The sequence below is a fragment of the Scyliorhinus canicula genome, chromosome 7 (assembly GCF_902713615.1).
Source record: "Scyliorhinus canicula chromosome 7, sScyCan1.1, whole genome shotgun sequence".
Lineage (NCBI taxonomy): Eukaryota > Metazoa > Chordata > Chondrichthyes > Carcharhiniformes > Scyliorhinidae > Scyliorhinus > Scyliorhinus canicula.
This window is the reverse complement of record NC_052152.1, coordinates 41,335,826-41,360,102: the sequence shown is the minus strand read 5'-3', so window position 1 is coordinate 41,360,102 and position 24,277 is coordinate 41,335,826. Positions and strand designations below refer to the sequence as shown.

Genomic DNA, 24,277 nt, shown 5'->3' with positions numbered 1-24,277 from the left:
GGGGGCTCGTTTAGCTTCCCAGGACAATACAAGATGTCGTAATTGTAGGTGGACAATTCGATCATCCACCGCAAGATCTTGTCGTTCTTTATCTTGTCCCTCTGTGCGTTGTCGAACATGAAGGCTACTGACCGTTGGTCTGTGAGGAGGGTGAACCTCCTGCCGGCCAGATAGTGCCTCCAGTGTCGGAAAGCTTCCACTATGACCTGTGCTTCCTTCTCGACCGAGGACAGGTGGATTTCGGAAGCATGGAGGGTACGGGAGAAGAAGGCCACGGGTCTGCCCACTTGGTTGAGGGTGGCTGCCAGAGCTACATCGGACGCGTCGCTCTCGACCTGGAAGGGGAGGGACTCATCGATAGCTCTCATCGTGGCCTTTGCAATGTCTGCTTTGATGCGGCTGAAGGCCTGGCGGGCTTCCATCGACAGGGGGAACGTGGCTGATTGGATGAGGGGATGGGCTTTGTCAGCGTAATTGGGACCCACTGGGCATAATATGAAAAAAAGCCAAGACAGCGCTCGAGGGCTTTGGGGGAGTGGGAGAGGGGGAGCTCCATCAGGGGGCGCATGCGTTCCGGGTCGGGGCCTATTACTCCATTACGCACTACGTAGCCAAGGATGGCTAGATGGTCGGTGCTAAACACGCATTTGTCCTTGTTGTAGGTCATGTTCAGGAGATTTGCGGTCTGGAGGAATTTACGGAGATTGGTGTTGTGGTCCTGCTGATCGTGGCCGCAGATGGTGACATTATCGAGATACGGGAAGGTTGCCCGTAAACCGTATTGGTCGACCATTCGGTCCATCTCCCTTTGGAAGACCGAGACCCTGTTTGTGTCATCGAAGGGAACCCTTAAAAAGTGCTAGAGCCTCTGGCCTTTGCGTCTCTAGTAGCCCGGCGCAGGATTCTGTTACAGTGGAGGGATACGCGGCCCCCGAGTTCGGAGACCTGGGTCAACAACATGGCTGGGTTCATCAAGTTGGAGAGGATGAAGTTTGCCCTGAGGGGGTCGGTACAGGGGCTCTTTCGGCGGTGGCAGCCCTTTCTTGACTTCCTGGCGAAGGGGTAGAGAGTGGTCAGTCTCAGCAGCAACTTGGAAGGGGGGGGGGTGGGTTTGGGGATGGTTAGGGGGGTTTGTTTTTGTGGCGGTGGGTTTGCTATGTTGTTATTTTCTTCTTCCTGTATTGCTGTTGGTTTTTTGTTATTATTTATTTTGGGGGGGGTGAGTTCTTTTCTTGAGTTGGTGTGGAAACACGCCTTGTTTGTTTTAAATTATGGGGAGAAAATTTGTTATTGAAAAACTTGAATAAAAATTATTTTTTTAAAAAGTGGTAGAGCCGCCCGTCTGCTTCGAACGCAGTGTACTTGCGATCACTCGCGCGGATGGGGAGCTAGTGGTAGGCGGACTTGAGGTCCACCGTGGAGAAGACCTTGTATTGCGTGATCCTGTTGACCAGGTTGGATATACGGGGCAAAGGGTACGCGTCCAGCTGCGTAAACCTGTTGATGGTCTGACTGTAGTCTATGACCATCCTATTCTTCTCCCCGGTCTTTACCACCAGAACCTGTGCTCGCCAGGGGCTGTTGCCAGCCTCGATGACCCCTTCCTTCAGAAGCCGCTGGACCTCGGACCTGATGAAAGTCCTGTCCTGGGCACTGTATCGTCTGCTCCTGGTGGCGACAGGTTTGTAGTCGGGGTGAGGTTTGCAAACAAGGACGGGTGATCGACCTTGAGGGTTGCGAGGCTGCAGACAGCGAGTGGGGGGCATGGGGCCGCCGAATTTAAATGTTAGGCTCTGGAGGTTACACTGGAAGTCTAACCCCAGGAGTGCTGCCGCGCAGAAGTGAGGGAGGACGTATAGCCTGTAGTTTTTAAACTCCCTCCCCATGACCGTGAGGTCCGCTATGCACACCCAGTGATCTGTACTGAGAGAGAGCCGGAGGCCAGGGCAATTTTTTTGCTTAACCGGGTAGACAGGGAGATCGCAGCGTCTTACTGTGGTGGGGTGGACGAAACTCTCCGTGCTCCCGGAGTCCAGCAGGCAGTTTGTCTCGTGGCCGTTGAGTAAAATCTTCGTTGTTGCTGTAGAGAGGTTGCGGGGTCGAGACTGATCCAGCGTGACTGAAGCAAGTCGTGGCAGATAGTCGGAGTCTTCATCAGGCAGGGAGTAGTCACCCGTGGGGTCCTCGGCGCCCGTCGGTCGCACATGGTAGGGGGTGGACAAAATGGCGGCGCCCATTCCCCGCACATGGAGTTGGAGGTCCAAAATGGCGGCGCCCGGGGATCGCATGTGGCATCGGGGGCGTAAAATGGCGGCGCCCAGAGATCGCCGTGGCGTTGGGGAATGGGGGCAGTGAGGTCCGCGGGCCGCACGGGGCCCCTGAAGGGAGAGAAGGGGAAGACCCGCGGTCGATATCTGGGACCGCAGCGACCGCCTTTGCCTGGCAGACGGCCGCAAAGTGGCCTTTCTTCCCGCAGCCCTTGCAGGTTGCGGAACGGGCCGGGCAACGTTGTCGGGGGTGCTTCGCCTGGCCGCAAAAATAGCAACGGGGCCCCGCGGGTTTTTCGGGGCGCCCTGGGGGGGGGGGGTCCGAGTCCGTGGGGCAGAGAGACGCCGAGTTCCACGCTGCTCAGGGGGCCGCCGCACTGTCGGGGGCGTACGAGCGTGAGTTTCGGTTCGCGATATCTAGGGAGGTGGCGAGGGCCCGTGCCTCCGTGAGGCTTAAGGTTTCTCTTTCCAACAGTCTTTGGCGGATCTGCGAGGACTGCATGCCTGCAATGAAGGTGTCTCGGATTAGGAGTTCGGTATGCTCAGCAGCAGACACCTGTGGGCAGCCGCAGTTCCTCCCCAGCACGAGGAGGGCACGGTAAAGATCGTCCAGTGACTCACCAGGTATCTGCTGCCTTGTGGCTAGTAAGTGCCGAGCATAGACTTGGTTTACCGGCCGTATGAAATGTCCTTTGAGCAGGTCCATAGCTGCGTCGTAGTCTGTCGTGTCCTCTATGAGCGTGTATATGGAGGTGCCGACGCACGAGTGGAGGATGTGCAGTTTCTGCTCCTTCGTCGGTATGTTTTCCGCCGTGCTAAGGTAACTGTTGAAGCAAGCCAGCCAGTGCCTAAATGTGGCTGTTGCATTTGCTGCGTGAGGGCTGAGTCGAAGACACTCTGGCTTGATGCGGAGCTCCATCCTTCAAAAATCTTGCTAATTAAATTGATGCAGAATCAATGGACATGAAACGTAGGTGAAGTCCGAATCGAAAGGCTTTAATCAGCAAGAAGTGAGCCCAGCAGCAGGAGTACAGAAATAGCCTGGCTGCTGGGGTACACGGGTTCTTATACCCCACCTCGTAGGCGGAGCTACCTTCCTCTCGACTAATGAGAATACTGAGAACACGATACTTGGGCCAATGGGCAGCGAGCCCTCTGCACCAATGGCAGCTCACACTCCCAGGTACCGTAATACCCCTAGTCATACTACCACAGTGCCCTGCTCGTCGGAACTCCTCAGTGTAGTGATAGATGGGGACGCCATTTTTAAATGACGTCCCGACCTCTGGAGCCTTCGAAGCGACCCGGTCTTCCTGACTCGGGCCGGCTGAGACTGAAGGAATGAAGTGTATCACCGCTCCAATGGTGAAGTGCAAAAGGAGAGGCACAAACCCTGTTTACAACAGTAGCTGTGGGATGCTTAGTTGAGGGGGGCGTGGGAGGTCCCCTGCGAGTTTGGGGGGGGGGGGGGGGGGGAGATGAGAGGTCCCCTGGGAGTTCGGGGGTGTGAGAGGTGCTTCATGCAGGGCTCAGTCTGAGTCTTTAAAATAGTTGCCCTGAGGTCAGAAGTGCTTTTTTCCCTTCTAACACTTTCGGAGTAACCCTGAGTATAAAACTGGCAAAAACCATCCTAAGTTAGTGATTGAAATCACCTTGCAGATGGTTCCCAGCGTGCCGCAATTGTCAGCCCTTCTGGACAATTGCCGGGTAAACCCTTACCTGGAAATGTACGAGTGGGATTCAGCAGCAACGCTGGGGGGCCAGGAAGTTAAGGCCCATCGATTTTGACTAGATATAGCTGAGGCCTAAGAATTTCTCCTTGCCGTACTTCACTAGTTGCTGCCTGCCAACCCCAAACGATCTGGGTTTTCCTATTCTCTGCAAAATCACCAAATGTTTGGTCAGAGATAGGTTGCAAGGAGCGTCTTCAAGTGGAGGTGGAGATTGAGATGTTTAGGAGGGAATTCTAGCGCTCAGGGCCTCAAGAGCTGAAGGCACAACCGCCAATGGTGAAGCACAAGAGGCTCAAAACTGGAAGAGTGCAGATATATCAGAAGGTTGTAGGGCTTCAGATTATAGAGATTGGTGGGGGGGGGGGGGGGGGGGGAGAGGTTAAGACCATGGCACAGAAATTAAAACCAGATCGTAAAAATTGAGACGTTGCTTAAAGTGAGCACAGAGGTGACGGGTGATAGAACTTGGTGTGAGATAGGGCACATGGTCGTCTAAACCTCTGTGCCTGAGTTTACAGAGAGAAAAAATTGTAAGGCCAGCCAGGGTTGTGTTGGCAAAGTCAAGTCAAATGGAAGTCAGTAACAAAAGGCACAAATAACAGTTTCAGCAGGGGAAAAAAAACCCAGCTCAAGTTGGAGTGCAGACAGGCCACGTGGAAAGAGGTGGTCTTAGCGATGGCATGTAGGGGTAATCGAAAGCTCATCACCACATCAAATATGACACCAAGGTTGTGAACAGACTGTTTCAGCCACAAACAGTTGCCAGAGTGTGGGGTGGATTTGGTGGCTGGGGAATGGAGTTTGTGGCAGGGGCTGAATGCTCTATGCGGCCACAATGTACTAATTCTCCAGAAAATCCTCCCTGTTTCTTCGAGGTAGCCATTATTATGGAAACATTTGCAATACTGCCATCTATTGACCATTATAATACTGGGCATAATGCACAAAACTTTCTCAACATTTATGCACATTGTCACCCAAATTGACCTTTAGGGATAGCAATGGGCGAATAAAAATCTGTGTAATCTGGTTGCAAAAACATCTTCTCAATCATTATTAAATATTAAAGACATTGGGCGCGATTCTCCGCAAATGTGGCGAGTCGTAAAGGCTGCCGTGAAACTGACCGCCCCCTCCCGGGACCCGATTCTCCCCCCCGGGCGGGGCTAGCAACCGTCGCTAAGACTGTCGCTAAGTCCGCGCGCCAAGCGTCACGACGGCTGACGCGCACGATGACGTCATCACGCAGACGCGTCAAACCCGCGCATGCGCGGGCCGTCATGCCCCTCAGCCGCCCCGGGGACTGATCCTGTGGGGCGGTGGAAGAACAGATAGTGCGCGGGTATCGGACCCGCTGCCCGCGATCGGTGCCCACCGATCGCAGGCCCATGCCACCCGTGGCACGGCCGTGCCAATCGGTGCCATGGTTGTCCGGGACGGGCACTTTGCGGCCGTTTTCACGAATGCTGAAAGCAGGTGTGATCGCGGCCGTGAAAACTGCCGTAAACTCCGCGGTATTCGGCCCATCGGCCTGCGGAGAATTGCTGTTTGCCGTAAAAAATGGCGAGTCGCGATTCGTGTCGGGGGGCGGCTGGGGGGTGAGAATAGCGGGAGGCCGTGAAAATTGTCGGGAAGGCCCTCCCGCTATTCTCCGACCCGTCGTGGGCAGCGGAGAATCACGCCCATTTATTTCAACTTTGTATTGAAACTCCAGTCCAGACAGCTTTTGGAAGCTGCAATGTCAGGACCCAAAGTAAATATGAAATACAATGAAACAGCTTCAGTCTACACTGGGGTAGACTATCCACTAGTATCCATTACAAACCCACTGACTCCCATGGCTACCTCAACTGCAACTCTTCACACCCCATATCCTCCCAAGGATTCCATCCCATTCTCCCAGTTCCTTTGCCTTTGTTGCATCTGTTCTGATCACTTTCCAAAACTGTGATGCTGACATGTCTTCATTCTTCCTTAATCGTGGTTTCCGACCCACTGTGGTCAAGAGGGCTCTCAACAGTGTCTGACCCATCTGCTGCACCTCTGCTCTCACATCTCTCCTCCTTCCCAGAACCAGCAGAGGGTCCCCCTTGTCCTCACTTTTCACACGACTATCCTCCACCAGTTCCGCCAACTTCAGCATGATGTCACCGCCAAACACGTCTTCCCTTCACCCCGTCAGCATTTTGCAGGGATCGTTCCCTGGTCCGCTCCTCCATCCTCCGCAACACCTCACCCTCTTCCCACGGCATCGTCCCATGCAATCGCAGAAGGCGTTCCACCAAATAATAATGATAATCTATTTTGTCAATGAAGTTACTGTGAAAAGCCCCTGGTCGCCACATTCCGGCACCTGTTCAGGTACACAGAGGGCGAATTCAGAATGTCCAAATTACCTAATAGCACGTCTTTCGGGATTGTGGGAGAAAACCAGAGCACCCGGAGAAAACCCACGCTGACACAGGGAGAACGTGCAGACCCCACACAGACAGTGACCCAGGCGGGTATCGAACCTGGGACCTTGTCACTGTGAAGCAATTTTTAAAAGGGTGAGGTTGAGGGTACCCACAATCCCTACGGACATCACGGCCCCGTAGACATGGGCAACAACCCCAACCCTTGGCCCTGGAGGGGCAACCTGCCCTCCATCACTAAGTCCACATAATCACGGCCAGGCATGAATGCGACCTGGCATCACACCCATCCATCCTTGTAGGCATCCCCGCCCTCACCCAAGTGAGCATAACCCACTATCGGATCACAGAGGATGCACCGACCCTTAAACCGCCCCACCCATCACTGCTCCCTTCACCTCTCCTTTCAATGTCGGGAGCCAGAGCACTGCCCTGACCCTTCTCAGACCTGGCATGGCCATCACGTCTGGTCTCTGTTTTTGGAGACCAGTACTAATTGGTGCCGGAGTGAGGTCTGGCCGGTGACTATCAGGAGCTGGGAGACTGCATCCTGGGATAGCGGATAGCGTGATCCTGATCATGTCGGGCGCAGGTGCACATGTGCACGATTTGGCGCCGTTGCGTAACCTGTTTTCCAGCTCTCCCACTATGTACCTGGCGTAACAAGATCAGCGCTGGGCTCAACGCAATTGGAAAACCGGCCCAGTATTTCTACATAATTAACACCATTACGGGTGTAGCGAGAATAATTCCAGCTTTGTCACTAGCTGCTTTAGTTTTGCCCCATTACACTTTTGGGTTTTAACATGAAGTTCAATTCTATTAGAAAACACTGTCCATGCAATTCCTTCACATTTGCTGTCCCTAGTTGGTGCTACTTTGCCACAGAACTAAACTCCAATCTTTCGCCAATTTGGGAACCTCTGCCTTATATACTTTAGATTCCAGGTTAATTGAAAAATATCACACAAGAAAGAATGTTGCCAGCAGACACAGAGCTTACTGTGAAAACAGCTATTTCAGCCAACTGCAAGTAATGCTCTCGCTGCAATGTACGCACTTGCAATATTCCAAGTTGGAATTCAAGAGTTGAAATAAGGTTTAATACACTTAATGTAGTACTCCAGAGGTGTTTTTCTCATTCTTAATGTCTTCATTGTAATCCAGTTATAGCTCAGTTCAGGATGCAGTCGGACACACCTAACTCCCCACTGAAATAACACCAACTGAATGGTGCCAAAAACACCTGTGTTTTCCAATTGAGGTTTCTGCAATTGGCAGTACTGTACATTGCAGGAGAAATGCCACTATCTTCAATGCCTAACAAAATCACACCTCAAACTGGTGTGATTTTAAAAAATGGAGCACACTTTGTTGATATGGAACAGGCTTCAATTAACATCAAGGCCACACACAGGTCAATGAGTGAATGTTGTGTGCACTCGTGTAGAAAAAGTGTATTTGCATCGTGATCTAATACTGGGAAATTCAACAATTAATCGATATGTAACTGGAACAAGTGCATGTGCAACACCTAAAATCAACAAAACTTATATCTATATAACACCTTTGTCATAATGAAATAGCCCAAGGCATTTCATAGGAGGGCCACAATACAAAATATGACACTGTACCACTGAAAGAGATATTAGATTGGATGACCAAAAACTTGGTAGATTTGAGGGAAGCACAAAGGTAGCCAGGCAGAGGAGAGGTTTAGGGAGGGTCTTCCAGAGCTTGGGGCCGGATCAACTGAAGCACAGCCACCAATGGTGCAGCAATCACAATTGGGGATGCACAACAGGCCAGAATTAGAGTTCAGCTATCTTTGACGCTTGTTAGGCTGCAGAAGATTACAGAGATAGGGAGGAGGGAGGCCATGAACGCATTTGAAAACAATGATGAAAATGCTTAAATCAAAACATTGCTTGATCAGCAGTCAATGTAAACGCAGGGAATCATAGGGGGAAAAGACCTGCTGCATGTTGAGACACAGGCAGTAGAGTGTTGGATGACCTAAAGTTTATGGAGGTTACAGCGACTGAGACCAGCCAGGTGTAGGTTGGAATAGTCAAGTCTAGAGGTAAGAGGCATGAATAAGCAGCAGATGAACTGAGACAGAGACGATGTTACGATGGTGGAAATAGGCAATCTTAGCGATGGGACAAATACGAGATTGGAAGATCATCTCGGGATCAAATGCAACACCAAGGCAGTGAACAGACTGGCTTAATCCGTTGTCAGGGAAAGCGATGGAGTTGGTAGCTGGAAAACAGTGTGGAGCAGGGACAAAAAGCAATGACTTCAATCTAGCCTACCACCACCTCATTCATCTCGTCCAAAGCTGCTAAATTATAGAACTGCTTATCTGACACAGAATGCAGGTTTCGCAGAAATTTCCTCCAATAAAATTGGGGAGGTGCTGGTGGGGTAAAGTTAGGTGTCGGCAGAGTACATGTGAAAACTAACCCTTTGCTTTGAATGATGTAGCTGGCAGTACATATGTGAGAAATCATAGAATTTACAGTGCAGGCAGAGGCCATTCGGCCCATCGGGTCTGCATTGGCCCTTGGAAAGTGCACCATACTTAGGTCCACACCTCCGCCCTCTCCCTGTAACCCCACCTAATTTTTTTGGACACTAAGGGCAATTTATCATGGCCAATCCACCCAACCTGCACATCTTTGGACTGTGGGAGGAAACTGAAGCACCCGGAGGAAACCCACGGAGACACTGGGAGAACGTGCAGACTCCGCACAGTGACTCAAGCTGGGAATCGAACCTGGGACCCTGGAGCTGCGAACCAATAGTGCTAACGACTGTGCTACTGTGTCGCCCATAGGAGGGGGTCAAGGATAGATCCTTGGCGGACACCAGAGGTGATAGTCTAAAACCAGAGAGAGAAGCTGTTGTAAGAGATTCTCTGACTACGGTTAGATAGATAAGAAGGGAACTCAGTCTCAGGCAGCTGGATGACAGTGGAGAGGTATTTACCGACAGGTGGCATGCTCAACCGTGTTAACAGCTGCAGACAGGTCGACAGGGAAGTTTACCTTTCTGATGATTACACAGGATGTCATTCGTGACTCTGATAAAATTTGTTTTCCTGTAATTTATGCTTCAATTGATCTTATTGTATACATTGCTAGCTCTCTCACATTCCCCCCACTAACATGCCATGACCTGCTCCTGGACTAAAAACCTGGGGAAGCAAACTATTTTGGTTGTATCTATTCATGTAGGCAGCACGGTAGCATTGTGGATAGCACAATTGCTTCACAGCTCCAGGGTCCCAGGTTCGATTCCGGCTTGGGTCACTGTCTGTGCGGAGTCTGCACATCCTCCCCGTGTGTGCATGGGTTTCCTCCGGGTGCTCCGGTTTCCTCCCACAGTCCAAAGATGTGCAGGTTAGGTGGATTGGCCGTGATAAATTCCCCTTAGTGTCCAAAATTGCCCTTAGTGTTGGGTGGGGTTGCTGGGTTATGGGGATGGGGTGGAGGTGTTGACCTTGGGTAGGGTGCTCTTTCCGGGAGCCGGTGCAGACTCGATGGGCCGAATGGCCTCCTCTGCACTGTAAATTCTATGTTGCTCAGCAAACAGACCCGAGGAAGCATGGAGATAGCATTTTCCCTGTTGAATTTCGCTGTTCATTGTGGAGAAGTACCTCACCTCTTTTTCTGCCGCTCCAGTTGAGATCAAGAATGAACTGAAACCATACATTATATCCTTCATTCATTATGTAGTGCATTAGCCTATCAATGACTTTAAAAACTGCACATTCAAGGGGAGTTTGATTCAGAACCAGTTCACTTACCTCTGTCGACATTAGCCCGTAAAGATGTCAACATGCCTTCTGACACCAAAGTCTTATAAAGAGCGCCTTTACATGATCGTTCAGATTTTCTGGACCCAGAGGCTTCTGTTTTTTTACTGATTTCCTTGTTCTCAGCTTTCACTTCACCTAGTGCATTGTGGGAAAGTAGCTGCTCAGTGACAGAAAAAGTTTCAGTTTTGACTGGGCTGGTGGTAACTTTCTCAAAATCAGAAACCTGTGAGTGTTTATTGAGTTCTGAAATCTTTTCAGTAGATAGTTTTATTTGTTTTGGTTTAATTTTTTTCTTTGGTGGGCTAGAGACAGAGTGTAACAGATTTTCAGCTGACTTTGCTGAGCATCGTCCACTTTTCACCGGGCTTCCTGAAGGTTTTTCAGTACCCCAGTCACCCTTAGCAACAGCATCAATTGTGTACATTAAGCTTTCCATGTCAGACTCTGATGATTTCCGTTTTTTCCCGCTTTTTTTAACTGTGTGTTTTTCAGCTTTGGTAGATTCGAGTTTAACTTTTTTCTTCTTCTTCTTTTTAATTTTTTCACTTTTGTTAAGACTTGTCACAGAAGTGTCAGTTAACAAAGATAATGATTTGTCATTAGTATTCCAATCCTGTGGTTTAACATCATCGTCATTCTTTATACCTAATCCAGGATCAGCCACGGGGACTTCAGCTGCTTTCCCATCCTCTGAGGTACCTGTAGGAGGCTCGTTTTGTACTCCTTCGGTTACCAACCGGTCCGAACACATCTGAAGCAAAAAGCAGACACGAGCAATCAAACAGAATTTTTAAGAGGATCAAATTGGAAAAAAAAACAGCTACAATTTCCACTGCCACTTAAGATAATGGAGGACACCATACAAAAGATGGCTGCCATCTCAGGTTAGATTCATTCCTGGAGATTTCATCACAGGACCGTGCATCGCCAACCATCTCATCCAGTCAAACAACGTCCCCCACTCCTAATCTTTATCTTTTTTATAACTAATAATTAAGTATTCACTTGTTTATAAGTTAAGACCCCAACATCAGCTGTGGCTCAGTTGGTAGCACTCTCGCATCGGAGTCAGAAGGTTGTGGGTTCAAGTTCCACTCTAGAACTTTAGCAGAAAAATCAAGGCTGACGGTACTTAGAAGGTGTTGAATTGTTGGGGGAGCAATCTATCGATGGGATCTATCGATGAGGCCTTAAGCTGAGGCCCCATCTGTTCTCTTAGGTGCAAGCGAAAGATCCCATGGCTCTATTTCAAAGAAGAGCATGGAAATTATTCCTGATGTTCTAGCCAATATCCATCCCTCAATCAGCATCAACAAAGTAGATTATCTGTTCATTATCACATTGTGTTGGTAGCTTGCTGTGTTGCTGCATTTCCTACATTACAATAGGGAACCAACTTTATTATTGGAACAGCCACTCGCTGAACTGGAAGAATAGAAACGTTATCCTACAATTTGACCGAGGCTGGATCATAGCAACGCCTAATTTAACCTGTTCTCCTTAAGCCCCTGTGATCATAGGTTGAGTCAGCAGATGTTTCAACTCGTCATCCATGGATGATGACATTTGATGCCTCATTGTATTTAGTGTATGCACTGACAATACCACAATCCAACACCAAATGCATTGGAAAATAAATATTGAATGTTCAAAATGCACCAAAGGTTAACTTGGCTTTGAGTTGATAAATTGAATACCAATTCAGGATTCTACCAACTGCAGAGCACTGGGAATCATTTTAGATTTTATTTTTAAATCTGTTTTTTGTATAAGGAAGTTTACTTTCCTGTTCTTTTCACAAGAGTGCACAGGTGTTCTATGCAGCCAATAAGACCTCGAATGTGAGATGTTTACATACTGATGGCATAATTTATCTTTCTGTAAACTCACTGTCATTCCAGTAGAAGTACTAAGCCATTTCTGGAACTAAAATAAATATATTTCTTTATGCATTATTCCAGTCCCATGAAGCATACCTCTGCTAATTGAAATAACGCTGAATTCCCACATTGCTTGGTCGAGTCAGGGATCCCTGACTGTGCTGCATTGGAGGAAATCTGCATGAAGTAAAAGAAAAATCAGTTTCAGCTGAACCATCAGGCATTTCACTATAATAATTCCATTTCTCAGAGAGGAAAGAAGTATGACCAAAAAAGAAAATTATGTTTTGAGCACTTAATCATCAAGGTTCAGTAAGTGGGTGTTAAATTGCAGTCTTTAAAAGGGCAGAACTTAAGTTTTGTTGCCACCTACTATTTTGCCAGTACCTTTCCAGCTCTGCAAGTAGACGTTACAATATGTAGCAATATTCCTACCTAATTACATGAATAGTATCCATTTGTGAGTGATTACACAGGAATAGCACATTCACTCTGTGGTACAAAATAAAAAGTGGGAGACATCATGAAGAAATGCTTAAAGCATGAAATATTGCGTACTAGATGAAGATTAAATATAATTTAAAAGGTCTATACAGTCACCAGTGGAGAGCACGGAATGCTCCCTAAATTCTTCAAATGGTGAAGAGTGGCCAAGAGGCCAATGTGCAAATATTTTACCAGCATAGACTACGTGAACAACCATAGAAACAGCACCACAATGTGGTTAATACTACCAGATTCATAACGCAATTATCATTCTACACTGGTATCCTCAATCCTGTCTACATCAATGAAGATAGTCTCCAGTGGAAAATATATAATACCCTTCCCTGAAGCATTAGCCAATAAAGGGCACACATGATGTTCAGCTTTACTCTGTTTGACCATAAATCCCAGACATTGGTGCAGGCACTTGTGAACGGAATTGAATTTCCCCAGTTTAGTTGTCAACGAAAACGTCTCTCAATGAGCTCTAAAACTACAGAGACCGTATTTGAGTTTATTTTCCAGCTAAGAGTCAAAAATGGAAAGTCTTCGTGGTGTGAGAGTCTACGGGAGCAGTTTTACAGCCACGCTGCGCATGAAAAGCAGCTCGCCACAGCATGGCATGGCCGAAAGCCAGGAGACACCGCTCCCGTGATCTACCGGCTCACAATGCGTCACGAGATCCAACGCAATCACGCGAGATATTGAAATGTAAATCCCGTCCATTGTGAGCGGGATCACTTTTTAGCAACTCTGCATATTAAAGCCAGATAGCTAGTCTCACTTTAATGTGAAGATAACCGAGGTAACAGAGGCCTGAAATCAATCTCCCTCAGCTCAGAGACCTTGAGCGAGCGCTGTTCAGTACTGGTCTCCACAAACAGAGACCAGAGGGAATGACACATGTGGGGGTCTCCCAGGGGATCAGAGGCCCCAAGGTGCATGCTCTTTGGCAGGGTGGCATCCTGGGAGTGCCACCTTGGTGCCAGCCTGGCACTCTTAAGGTGCCCAAGTGGCACTGTCAGGGTTCCAAGCTGGCATTTGTTTGCACAGTGGATGATCCGGCCAGGAGTGCCCTATGTGGGTGTTGGGGAGGGGGTTTGGGTGCAATCTCTCGCCACGCTGAGGGGTTCCGGCGAGCGGAACTCCTTAGTGCACAAAACGGGGCTATGTGCTGCCTCAGCCACATGTTCCGCGCTGAGGCCCCCTAACGCAAGTGCCGTTTTATAGCATTGTGTTTTTCGGTGCAGTTAACGCCGGGAAACAAAAGGCTAAGCGTGCTCTCTATGGGGCTTTATTCCCATTAGGTTAAATCCCGCCAATAGATTTGCTGCCCACAGCAGGAGAGAAACAAATTAAAGCACAACTAGAGAAAGTCCTTATATAGGGTGGAATGAGAAAAGAGCATCTGACAACAGAATGCCTTAAAGCAAAATGTTCCATCCTCGCCCCACAGAACAGTAGCGACCTATTCTGTGTGAACAATAATAAATGATGTACAATTTCAATAGCATCAAAAATATTCAAATGTATTGGATATAGTTGACAAGGGGGTTGGGCAATTTGGAGGCAGAAGGGTTTCATTGGGCAATGGATTTATTAACAAGAGCAAATCCTATTCAACATGAATTGATCTTCAAAATGGCTGACTGTCATTATACTTTGACAAGGGGTCACCGGGACTCGAAACAGGACAGCGCGGTAGCATAGTGGTTAGCACTATGGCTTTGCAACACCAGTGTCCCAGGTTCGATTCCCGGCTTGGGTCACTGTCTATGCGGAGTCTGCACGTTCTCCCCGTGTGTGTGGGTTTCCTCCGGGTGCTCCGGTTTCCTCCCACAGTCCAAAGATGTGTAGGTTAGGTGGATTGGCCATGATGAATTGCCCTTAGGTTAGATGGGGTTGCTGGGTTACAGGGATAGGGTGGAGGTGTGGGCTTTAAGTAGGGTGCTCTTTCCAAGAGCCAGTGCAGGCTTGATGGGACGAATGGCCTCCTTCTGCACTGTAAATTCTATGATATCTATGAAATGTTAACTCTTTTTCTCTCCCTACGGATGCTGCCAGATCCGCTGAGATTTTCCAGCATTTTCTCTTTGGTCTTTCATTATAAGTCAAGCTTTCCCTTATCTATTCAGATCAATGGACAACTTTATTTGTTCTCGTTGTATTTTTAAGTTGTAGAGTAAAAGGCAGAACTAACAGTACAATGGACATAGCTACACTCTATGCCTAAGTGCAGTAAAGTATAACATTATTGTTCTGAAACCAAGTTCGGAAATCAGTGTGCATATAATGATGTCAAAGCCAATCCTATCAACTTACCTCCTTGGCTGTCAAGGCATGTTCCCCTGCTAAGAGCAACATACTGAGGCCTCCCATTTGAGTGGGATCTACAAGTAAAGAGATGTGTGTATTATTCATTCCTGAAGTAATTCCATTTCAATACCACCTTAATCTCTAAAAAAAAGCTTGAATAATTGAAGTGTAGAACAAAATACTTTAAAGTACAATCATTGTTATGTAAACAAACATGACAGCCATATGAGACATTTTTATTTTATTCATTCAAGGAATGTGGGCATCACCTGTGAAGCCAGTATTTATTGCCCATCCCTAATTGCCTTTGAGAAAGTGGTGGTGAGCTGCCTTCTTGATCCACCGCTGTCTGTGGGGAGTAGGTATGCCCACAACGCTGTTAGGGAGGGACTTGCAGGAGTTTTACCCAGTAACAGTGAAGGAACGGCACCCTAGTTCCAAGTCAGGACGGTGAGTGGCTTGGAGGGGAACTCCAAAGTGGTGTGTTCCCATGCATCTGCTGCCGCTGTCCTTCGAAATGGTAGCGGTCATGAGTTCAGACGGCACTGGCAAAGAAGCCTTGGTGAGTTTCTGTAGTGCATCTTGTGGATGGTACACACTACTGCTACTGTGTGTCGGTGGTGGAGGGAGTGGGTTTTCGTGGATGGGGTGCCAATCAAGCAAGTTGCTTTGTCCTGAAGCGTCTTGAGTATTGTTGGAGCTGCAGGCAAGTGGAGAGTATTCCATCACACTCCTGACTTGTGCCTCGTAGACTGTGACAAGCTTTGGAGAGTCAGGAGGTGAGTTACCTGTCACATGATTCCTTGCCTCTGACCTGCTCTCCTAGTCAACAGTATTTATATGGCTAGTCCAGTTAAGTTTCTGGTCAGTAGTAATCCCCCCCAAGGATGTTGATGGTGGAGAATTCAGTGGGGTAATGGTTAGATTCTCCTCTTGAAGATGGTCATTGCCTGGTACTTGTGTGGTGCAAATGTTACTTGCTGCTTGATAGCCCAAGACTGGATATTGTGCAGGTCTTGCTACATTTCATCATGGACATCTTTGAATAAAAAAGTCCTCAAGTTGTATTCTTGGTGGGCGCAGGGGTGGGGGGGTTACCATTCCGTAAGGCAGTGACTCCATTTAGGTACCTGGGGGTGCAGGTTGTCCAAGATTGGGGGGGGGGGCTCCGTAGGTACAACATTTCTAGTTTGGTGGGGAGAGTGAAAGCTGATCTGGCAAGGTGGGATGGTCTCCCTCTGTCACTGGCGGGTCGGGTACAGGCGGTTAAAATGAATGTGCTGCCGCGATTCCTGTTTATTTTTCAATGCCAGCCAATTTTCCTGCCAAAGACATTTTTTTTTTTTTTTAAAAGAGATTGAAAGGGTGATTACCTCGTTCATATGGGGAGGGAAGGTGGCCAGAATTAAGAAGGTGCTATTACAGAGAGGAAGGCAGGCAGGGGGTTTGGGTCTTCCGAACCCGAGGTATTATTACTGGGCGGCAAATGTGAAGAAGGTGCAGAGCTGGGTCAGAGGGGTTGACTCCCAATGGGTCAGAATGGAGGAGAGTTTGGGTAGGGGGTCAGCATTGAAGGTGCTTACGACAGCGCCGCTTCCGACGGCCCCAGGGAGATACTCGGGGAGTCCGGTAGTAATAGCTACGTTGAGAATTTAGAGGCAGTTTCAACAGCACTTCGGGTTGGGGGCAGGGTCAAGGGAAATGCCGATTCGGGCAAACCATAGATTTGAGCCTGGGAAGTGGGATGGAAATTTTCGGAGATGGGAGGAGAAAGGAATTAGGACACAAAGATTTATTTCTTGGGGGTTGTTTGCGGGCTTGAAGGAGCTGGGAGCTAATTATGGGCTGGAGCAAGGGGAAATATTTAGATACATGCAGGTTCAAGACTTTGCCAGAAAGGAGATACAGAGCTTCCCAGTAGAGCCGGCTTCCACATTGCTGGAGAAGGTGTTGACGACAGGGGGACTGGAGAAAGGGGTAGTATCTGCGGTTTACGGGGCTATTTTGGAGGAGGAGAAGGCGCCTCTAGAAGGTATCAAGGCAAAGTGAGAGGAAGAGTTGGGGGAGGGTATGGAGGAGGGGTTCTGGTGTGAGGTGCTCCGGAGGGTGACGCCTCCACCTCGTGTGCAGGGTTGGGGCTGATGCAGCTGAAGGTCGTGTTTAGAGCGCACCTTACAAGGGCGAGGATGAGCCGGCTCTTTGAGGGGGTAGAAGATGTGTGTGAATGTTGCGGGAGAGGCCCTGCAAACCACGTTCATATGTTTTGGTCCTGTCCAAAGCTGGAGGATTACTGGAAGGAGATTTTTAGGGTAATCTCTAAAGTGCTGCACGTGAATCTAGATCCGGGCCCTCGGGAGGCCATATTTGGGGTGTCAGGCCAGCCAGGGTTGGAAACGGGCGCGAAGACAGATGTTGTAGCCTTCACCTCGTTGATCGCCCGAAGGCGGATCCTGTTAGGGTGGAAATCAAACTCTCCACCCTGTGGCCTGACGTGGCGGGGGGACCTGCTGGAATTCTTGACGCTTGAAAAGGTCAAATTTGAACTGAGGGGAAGGATGGAGGGGTTCTACAATTAATGGGCATTATTCATTATGCACTTTCGAGAATTGGATCACATCGAACATTAGGGGGGTTGGGGGGAGGGGGACAGTATGTGTTAATGGTGTCTATGGGTGATTCCTGATTCCTTTTAGTCATTTGTTTATGTTAACATGCGGGCTGTTGTTTGGGGGTTTGGTGGAAGGATGGGATCGTTGTTATTGATATGGGGATTGACATTACATTCGTTACTGATTATTGTTTACTGTTGGGTGTAAATTTGGGAGAAAATGTGAAAAAAAAGATGAGAATAAAAAATATTTTTTAAAAAAGTTGTATCCTTGGTCTATGCTCAGAAAAACTGACCCTAGCCAGGAAAACATTTGGCTTCAGTGGGTAGGAAGGCAGAAATCTGACCCACAATTCTAGCTCATGATCACAATCTAGCAATCTCCATTAGAAAATTGTGTGTGCATACACTTCAGGTGAAAATAACATTTGTGCCACAAAAGTGCCAGGCAATGACCATCGGCTACAAGAGACGATCTAGCCATCGCTCCTTGACATAATGGCAGTACCATCGTTGAATCCCCACAATCAACACCCTGGAGATTACCATTGATCAGAAATTGAACTGGACTAGTCATATTAACACTGAGGCTACCAGAGCAGGTCAAGGGCTAGGAATCCTACGGCGAGTAACTCACCTCCTAACCCCCAAAGCCTGTCCACCATCTAGAAGGCACAGGTCAGGAGTGCAATGGAATAATCTCCACTTGTCTGGATGACTGCAGTTCCAACAACATTCAAGAGGCTTGACACCATCCAGCACAAAGCGGCCGGCTTGATAGCTACTCCTTCAACAAACATTAAATCCCTCCACCATCGATGAACAGTGGCAGCAGTGTGTACCATCTATAAGATGTACTACAGAGACTCACCTTAGAAAGCATCTTCCACACCCACGACTACTACCATCCAGAACAAGAGCAGCAGATACCTGGGAACATCATCACCTGGTGGCTAGGAGTATAGGTGGAATTAACTTGGTTTGTTCTCACTGGGACGAAGGAGGTTGAGGGCCGACCTGATAGAAGTCTACAAAATTATAAGGGGCATGGACAGAGTGGATAGTCAGAATCTTTTTGCAGGGTGGAAGAGTCAATTACTAGAGGACATAGGTTTAAGGTGCGAGGGGCAAAGTTTAGAGGAGATGTGCGAGGGAAGTTCTTTTAAACAAAGGGTAGTGGGTGCCTGGAACTCGCTGCCGGAGGAGGTGGTGGAAGCAGGCACAAGAGTGACGTTTAAGGGCGTCTTGACAAATACATGAATAGGATAGGAACAGAGGGATACGGACCCTGGAAGTGTAGAAGGTTTTAGGTTAGATGGGCGCAGGCTTGGAGGGCTGAAGGGCCTGCTCCTGTGCTGTACTTTTCTTTGTTCTTTGGAGGTTCCCTCTAAGTCACTCACCACCCCGACTTGCAAGTACATCACCGTTCCTTCACTGTCGCTGGGTCAAAATCCTGGAACTCCATCCCTAACAGCACGGCTGGTGTATCTACATCTCAGGGACTGCAGCGGTTCAAGGCAGCTCACCACCACCTTCTGAAGGGCAATTAGGGACGGGCAGTAAATGCTGGCCTAACCAGCGACGCTCACATCCCGTAAACAAATTTTTAAAAATAGGATTGCATCAAGTCATGGGTGTCAATGAGGAAAGCTTTTCAATGCTGGCTGTAATTGACTAATGTCTTCCATCCATCATTCTCAAACATTTGTGGACTATAGAACAGTCACTGAAAATACACTTTTCACCTTGTGAAAGCTTACTTCACTCTCACGTTTTGGGAGATTCTGCTTTCTGGCACATGATTAGAAAAGAAATCGGTGAATAAAAGCAGCAAAATAATGGCAAAATAGGAATTCCAAATAAGACCTTCAAATGTTCTGTTTTCCACCCTCAATGAAAATCAGTTATAAACACATCATCAAACCAGATCCACAGTAAGAAAAAAAAAAGAGACATTTTCCAAAGTATGTTGACAATCAAGTTTTGTTGACCCAGCAAACGTGAAAAGGATGATTGGTGAAGAAAGGAAAAGAATAATGTAACTAAACAGATTTAATAATCTTTAATTAAATGCAGAACTTATTATAGTTTTCACAAAATGCTGATATGTGTCCTTTTAAGACTGTATAATTGCATTCAATGTTTGAAATTATTGCTTGAGCCTATTATAGTGTTATAGTTCGGATTCAAATTCTTTCTCAAGTTATAAACGGTTCAGAATTTAAGTAAAATCATACTCAATATTCACTCAAAGGTTTAACTCGCAAATTGTAAGGAACTGTAGAGAAATGGGTGTCCTGAGGTGGGATGTTCTGAAAATAGTATTGTATTTGTAATGAGCTGTGGTGTCTGGATGTTGGCATTCAGAATAAGAAACTGGATTATAGTTTAAAACTCTCAAGACAGACTGCCAACCTGGAATGCGCCTCTGTATGCGTTGGCCAAAGGCACACTCTGAACTGGGCCTTGGGCCTCATTTTCCATAAAATTAGGTGGCCTGTGGGCAGCAAATGTGTGACCTGCTGCACCTTGCCAGTTGGGGTCTTCTTATGACTGGACACCAAGGGTAAGGTTACAATAGACCGGAAAAAACGGTTTTGGTCATATTTGGGGTAGAGGGGTGCCATATGGGACATTAGGCCCCCATTTAGTGGATTGAAAATGCACAATGCCCGTTTCAGCCAAGCACTCCGAACTTCCAATAGGATGCTTCCGGGAGGAGAATTTGGGCATGAGATACTCCATACAGAATTTCATCCCACAAGTACTCACCGCTCAGGAATCAAGTGTGACATTCGCCATTTCTCCAGCCTTGGTTTTAAGCGTTACATAGATACGAAGTAAATGAATCCATGGTGTGGTGTGGTATAGAACCATTCAGCTCAGTTAAAGGGCAAAATTGATTGGGGCAGAATCAGTTACTACTTACCAAGTGCCATATCTAATTCAAGAGCGGACTATACGGTCAATGGAAGAGTCTTGGGAAAAATTGATGTACAAGAGAGATCTGGGAGTTCAGGTCCATTGTACCTGAAGGTGGCAACGCCAGTCGATAAAGTGGTCAAGAAGGCATACAGCATGCTTGCCTTCATCGGACGGGGTATTGAGTACATGCATAATTGAGGACACTGTACAGAGGTTCATCCCCAAGAAAAGAAAGATTATCCGGGGAGGGATTAGACAGCCATGGCTGACAAAGGAGGTCAGGAAATGTATCAAAGAAAAAGAGAGATCCTATAAATTGGCCAAAAGCACTGGGAAATCAGAAGATTGGGAAGGCTACAAAAACAAACAGAGGTTAACAAAGAGACAAATAAGGAAGGAGAGGATCAAATATGAAGGCAGGCTAGCCAGTAATATAAGAAATGATAGTAAAAGTTTCTTTCAATACATAAGAAACAAACGACAGGCCAAAGTAGACATTGGGCCAATTCAAACTGATTCCGGAAGGCTAGTGATGGGAGACGAGGAAATGGCTGGAGAACTTAATAAGTACTTTGCGTCTGTCTTCACAGTGGAAGACATGAGTAATATCCCAAAAATTATAGAGGGTCAGGGGGCTGAGTTGAGTATGGTTGCCATTACAAAAGAGATGGTGCTTAAAAAAGCTAAAAGGTCTTAAAATTGACAAATCTCCTGGCCCCGATGGGCTACACCCTAGAGTTCTGAGAGAGGTGGCTGAAGAAATAGCGGAAGCGTTGGTTGAGATCTTTCAAAAATCACTGGAGTCAGGGAAAGTCCCAGACGATTGGAAGATCGCTGTTGTAACCCCCTTGTTCAAGAAAGGATCAAGACAAAAGATGGAAAATTATAGGCCAATTAGCCTAACCTCGGTTGTTGGTAAAATTCTAGAATCGATCGTTAAGGATGAGATTTCTAAATTCTTGGAAGAGCAGAGTCGGATTAGAACAAGTCAACATGGATTTAGTAAGGGGAGGTTGTGCCTGACGAACCTGTTAGAATTCTTTGAGGAGGTGACAAGTAGGTTAGACCAGGGAAACCCAGTGGACGTGGTCTATCTGGATTTCCAAAAGGCCTTTGATAAGGTGCCACACAGGAGGCTGCTGAGTAAGGTGAGGGCCCATGGTGTTCGAGGTGAGCTACTGGCATGGGTTGAGGATTGGCTGTCTGACAGAAGGCAGAGAGTTGGGATAAAAGGTTCTTTTTCGGAATGGCAGCCGGTGACCAGCGGTGTCCCACAGGGTTCAGTGTTGGGGCCGCAGCTGTTCACCATATATATTAATGATCTGGATGAAGGGACTGGGGGCATTCTAGCGAAGTTTGCCGATGATACGAAGTTAGGTGGTCAGGCAGGTAGTGCTGAGGAAGTGGGGAGGCTGCAGAAGGATCTAGACAGTTTGGGAGAGTGGTGCAGGAAATGGCTGATGCAATTCAACGTGAGAAAATGTGAGGTCTTGCACTTTGGAAAAAAGAATCCAAGCATAGACTACTTTCTAAACGGTGAGAAAATTCATAATGCCAAAGTACAAAGGGATCTGGGAGTGCTAGTCGAGGATTCCCTAAAGGTAAACATGCAGGTTGAATCTGTGATTAAGAAAGCGAATGCAATGTTGTCATTTATCTCAAGAGGGTTGGAATATAAAAGCAGCGATGTGCTACTGAGCCTTTATAAGGCTCTGGTTAGGCCCCATTTGGAGTACTGTGTCCAGTTTTGTGCCCCACATCTCAGGAAGGACATACTGGCACTGGAGCGTGTCCAGCGGAGATTCACACGGATGATCCCTGGAATGGCGGGTCTAACATATGATGAACGGCTGAGGATCCTGGGATTGTATTCATTGGAGTTTAGAAGGTTAAGGGGAGATCTAATAGAAACTTACAAGATAATACATGGCTTAGAAAGGGTGGACACAAAGAAACTGTTTCCGTTAGGCGAGGAGACGAGGACCCGTGGGCACAGCCTTAGAATTAGAGGGGGTAAATTCAGAACAGAAATGCGGAGACATTTCTTCAGCCAGAGAGTGGTGGGCCTGTGGAATTCATTGCCGCGGAGTGCAGTGGAGGCCGGGACGCTAAATGGCTTCAAGGCAGAGATAGATAAATTCTTGATGTCGCGAGGAATTAAGGGCTACGGGGAGAATGCTGGTAGGTGGAGTTGAAATGCCCATCAGCCATGATTGAATGGCGGAGTGGACTCGATGGGCAGAATGGCCTTACTTCCACTCCTATGTCTTATGGTCTTAAGAGTCGGCAGGTCATGTTACAGTTGTATAAGACTTTGGTTAGGCCACATCTGGAGTACTGCATGCAGTTCTGGTCGCCACATTACCAGAAGGATGTGGATGTTTTGGAGAGGGTGCAGAGGAGGTTCACCAGGATGTTGCCTGGTATGGAGGGTGCTAGCTATGAAGAAAGGTTGAGTAGATTAGGATTGTTTTTGTTGGAAAGACGGAGGTTGAGGGGGACCTGTTTGAGGTCTACAAAATTATGAGAGGTATGGACAGGGTGGATAGCAATAAGCTTTTTCCAAGAGTGAGGGTGGCAATTACAAGGGGTCACAATTTCAAGGTGAGAGGGGGAAAGTTTCAGGGAGATCTGCGTGGAAAGTTTTTTGCGCAGAGGGTGGTGGGTGCCTGGAATGCTTTGCCAGCAGAGGTGGTAGAGGCGGGCACAATAGCATCATTTAAGATACATCCAAACAGATATATGAACGGGCAGGGAACAGAGGGAAGTAGATCCTTGGAAAATAGGCGACAGGTTTAGATAAAGGATCTAGATCGGCGCAGGCTGGGAGGGCCGAAGGGCCTGTTCCTGTGCTGTAATTTTCTTTGTTCTTTTGTTATTGTAATCATTTTGGAAGCAAGCCACCCTCCAGGTTCCGAGGAGTGGAACATGCTGGGGAAGGAGAAAGAAACGAAGAACTGGACAAAAAAAAACTTTAAAAGGGATTGCTTTGTCAAAACAAAGATGTCCTTGTTGTAGAGATTGTAAAATAATGATGATTCCTTTTAAATCATCAATGGCATTAAGTACCTGCCATGGCAAAGTTGATTTGTGGCATTTCCTCAGCCTTTACCACTCTTTTTGTGATGGGGAACTCCTTCGCAGGTTCTGTTGGAAACGTCCACAGCTTTTTCCTTGTTGTGACAGTGGGTGATGGACTCTTCAACGGCTTGTTTGTAGTTGGACACCACTTGTAACCAGGGTTGGCCTTCAGAAAAGCATCCTTGTACTAAGAAAAAGTAACACTAAAAGTTATTAACAGAAAAAAATCCAATGCCATTTTAAACCACAAAAGGCTTGCTGTCAAAACAAACTAGCTTAAGAGCAGAAACATTCCCAGTCATGATAAACCTCTGCACAAATTCCAGAAAGCAGAGAGTGCAATTTGCAGTAATTTAACATATGCACTCTAAGGGGATTTGAATGGGGCCTTTTACTACAGATGTTTTAACGGTAAGCATTGTCCTACAAGTAGGTCACATTTTAGCCAATTGAATCACTGTCATGTTGCAATCATCTATGACATTATATGCAGTCAATAACCAACAAACAGCAGCAAACACAAGTGTAGCAAACAGGATACAGCCACTGAGGGATTTGATTTTCAGTGCGCTGCATGATCCTGGTAATCATATTTTGTGGGACAGAGCTCCCATTAACTCCTAAGTTTGATAGTTTGCACCAATGCAAGCTGCGCCTGGTTCTATTTGAAGAAATCAACTTTAATGAACTTGCTATTCATACATTCTTATGTGCTTAAGCCGTTTGTAACTAGATTCAGAA

The 24,277-nt window shown here is 47.4% G+C and overlaps 1 protein-coding gene across 15 annotated transcripts in view; it reads right to left on the bottom strand.

Annotated features, from left to right (window-relative positions):
- Nucleotides 1-24,277, bottom strand: part of LOC119968893 (HMG box transcription factor BBX) — a 267,812-nt gene that overhangs the window by 37,624 nt on the left and 205,911 nt on the right. For all 15 annotated transcript variants that reach the window (XR_005461264.1, XR_005461263.1, XM_038801847.1 and 12 more), the window contains 4 exons: nt 23,525-23,723; nt 14,929-14,996; nt 12,217-12,297; nt 10,229-10,991 (listed from right to left, as the gene is read on the bottom strand). Coding sequence is in view for 13 of the 15 variants with exons in the window: in XM_038801847.1 (XP_038657775.1) it covers nt 10,229-10,991; nt 12,217-12,297; nt 14,929-14,996; nt 23,525-23,723 (1,111 nt within the window). In the remaining 2 variants the exon portion in view is untranslated. The remainder of the gene's footprint in view (nt 1-10,228; nt 10,992-12,216; nt 12,298-14,928; nt 14,997-23,524; nt 23,724-24,277) is intronic.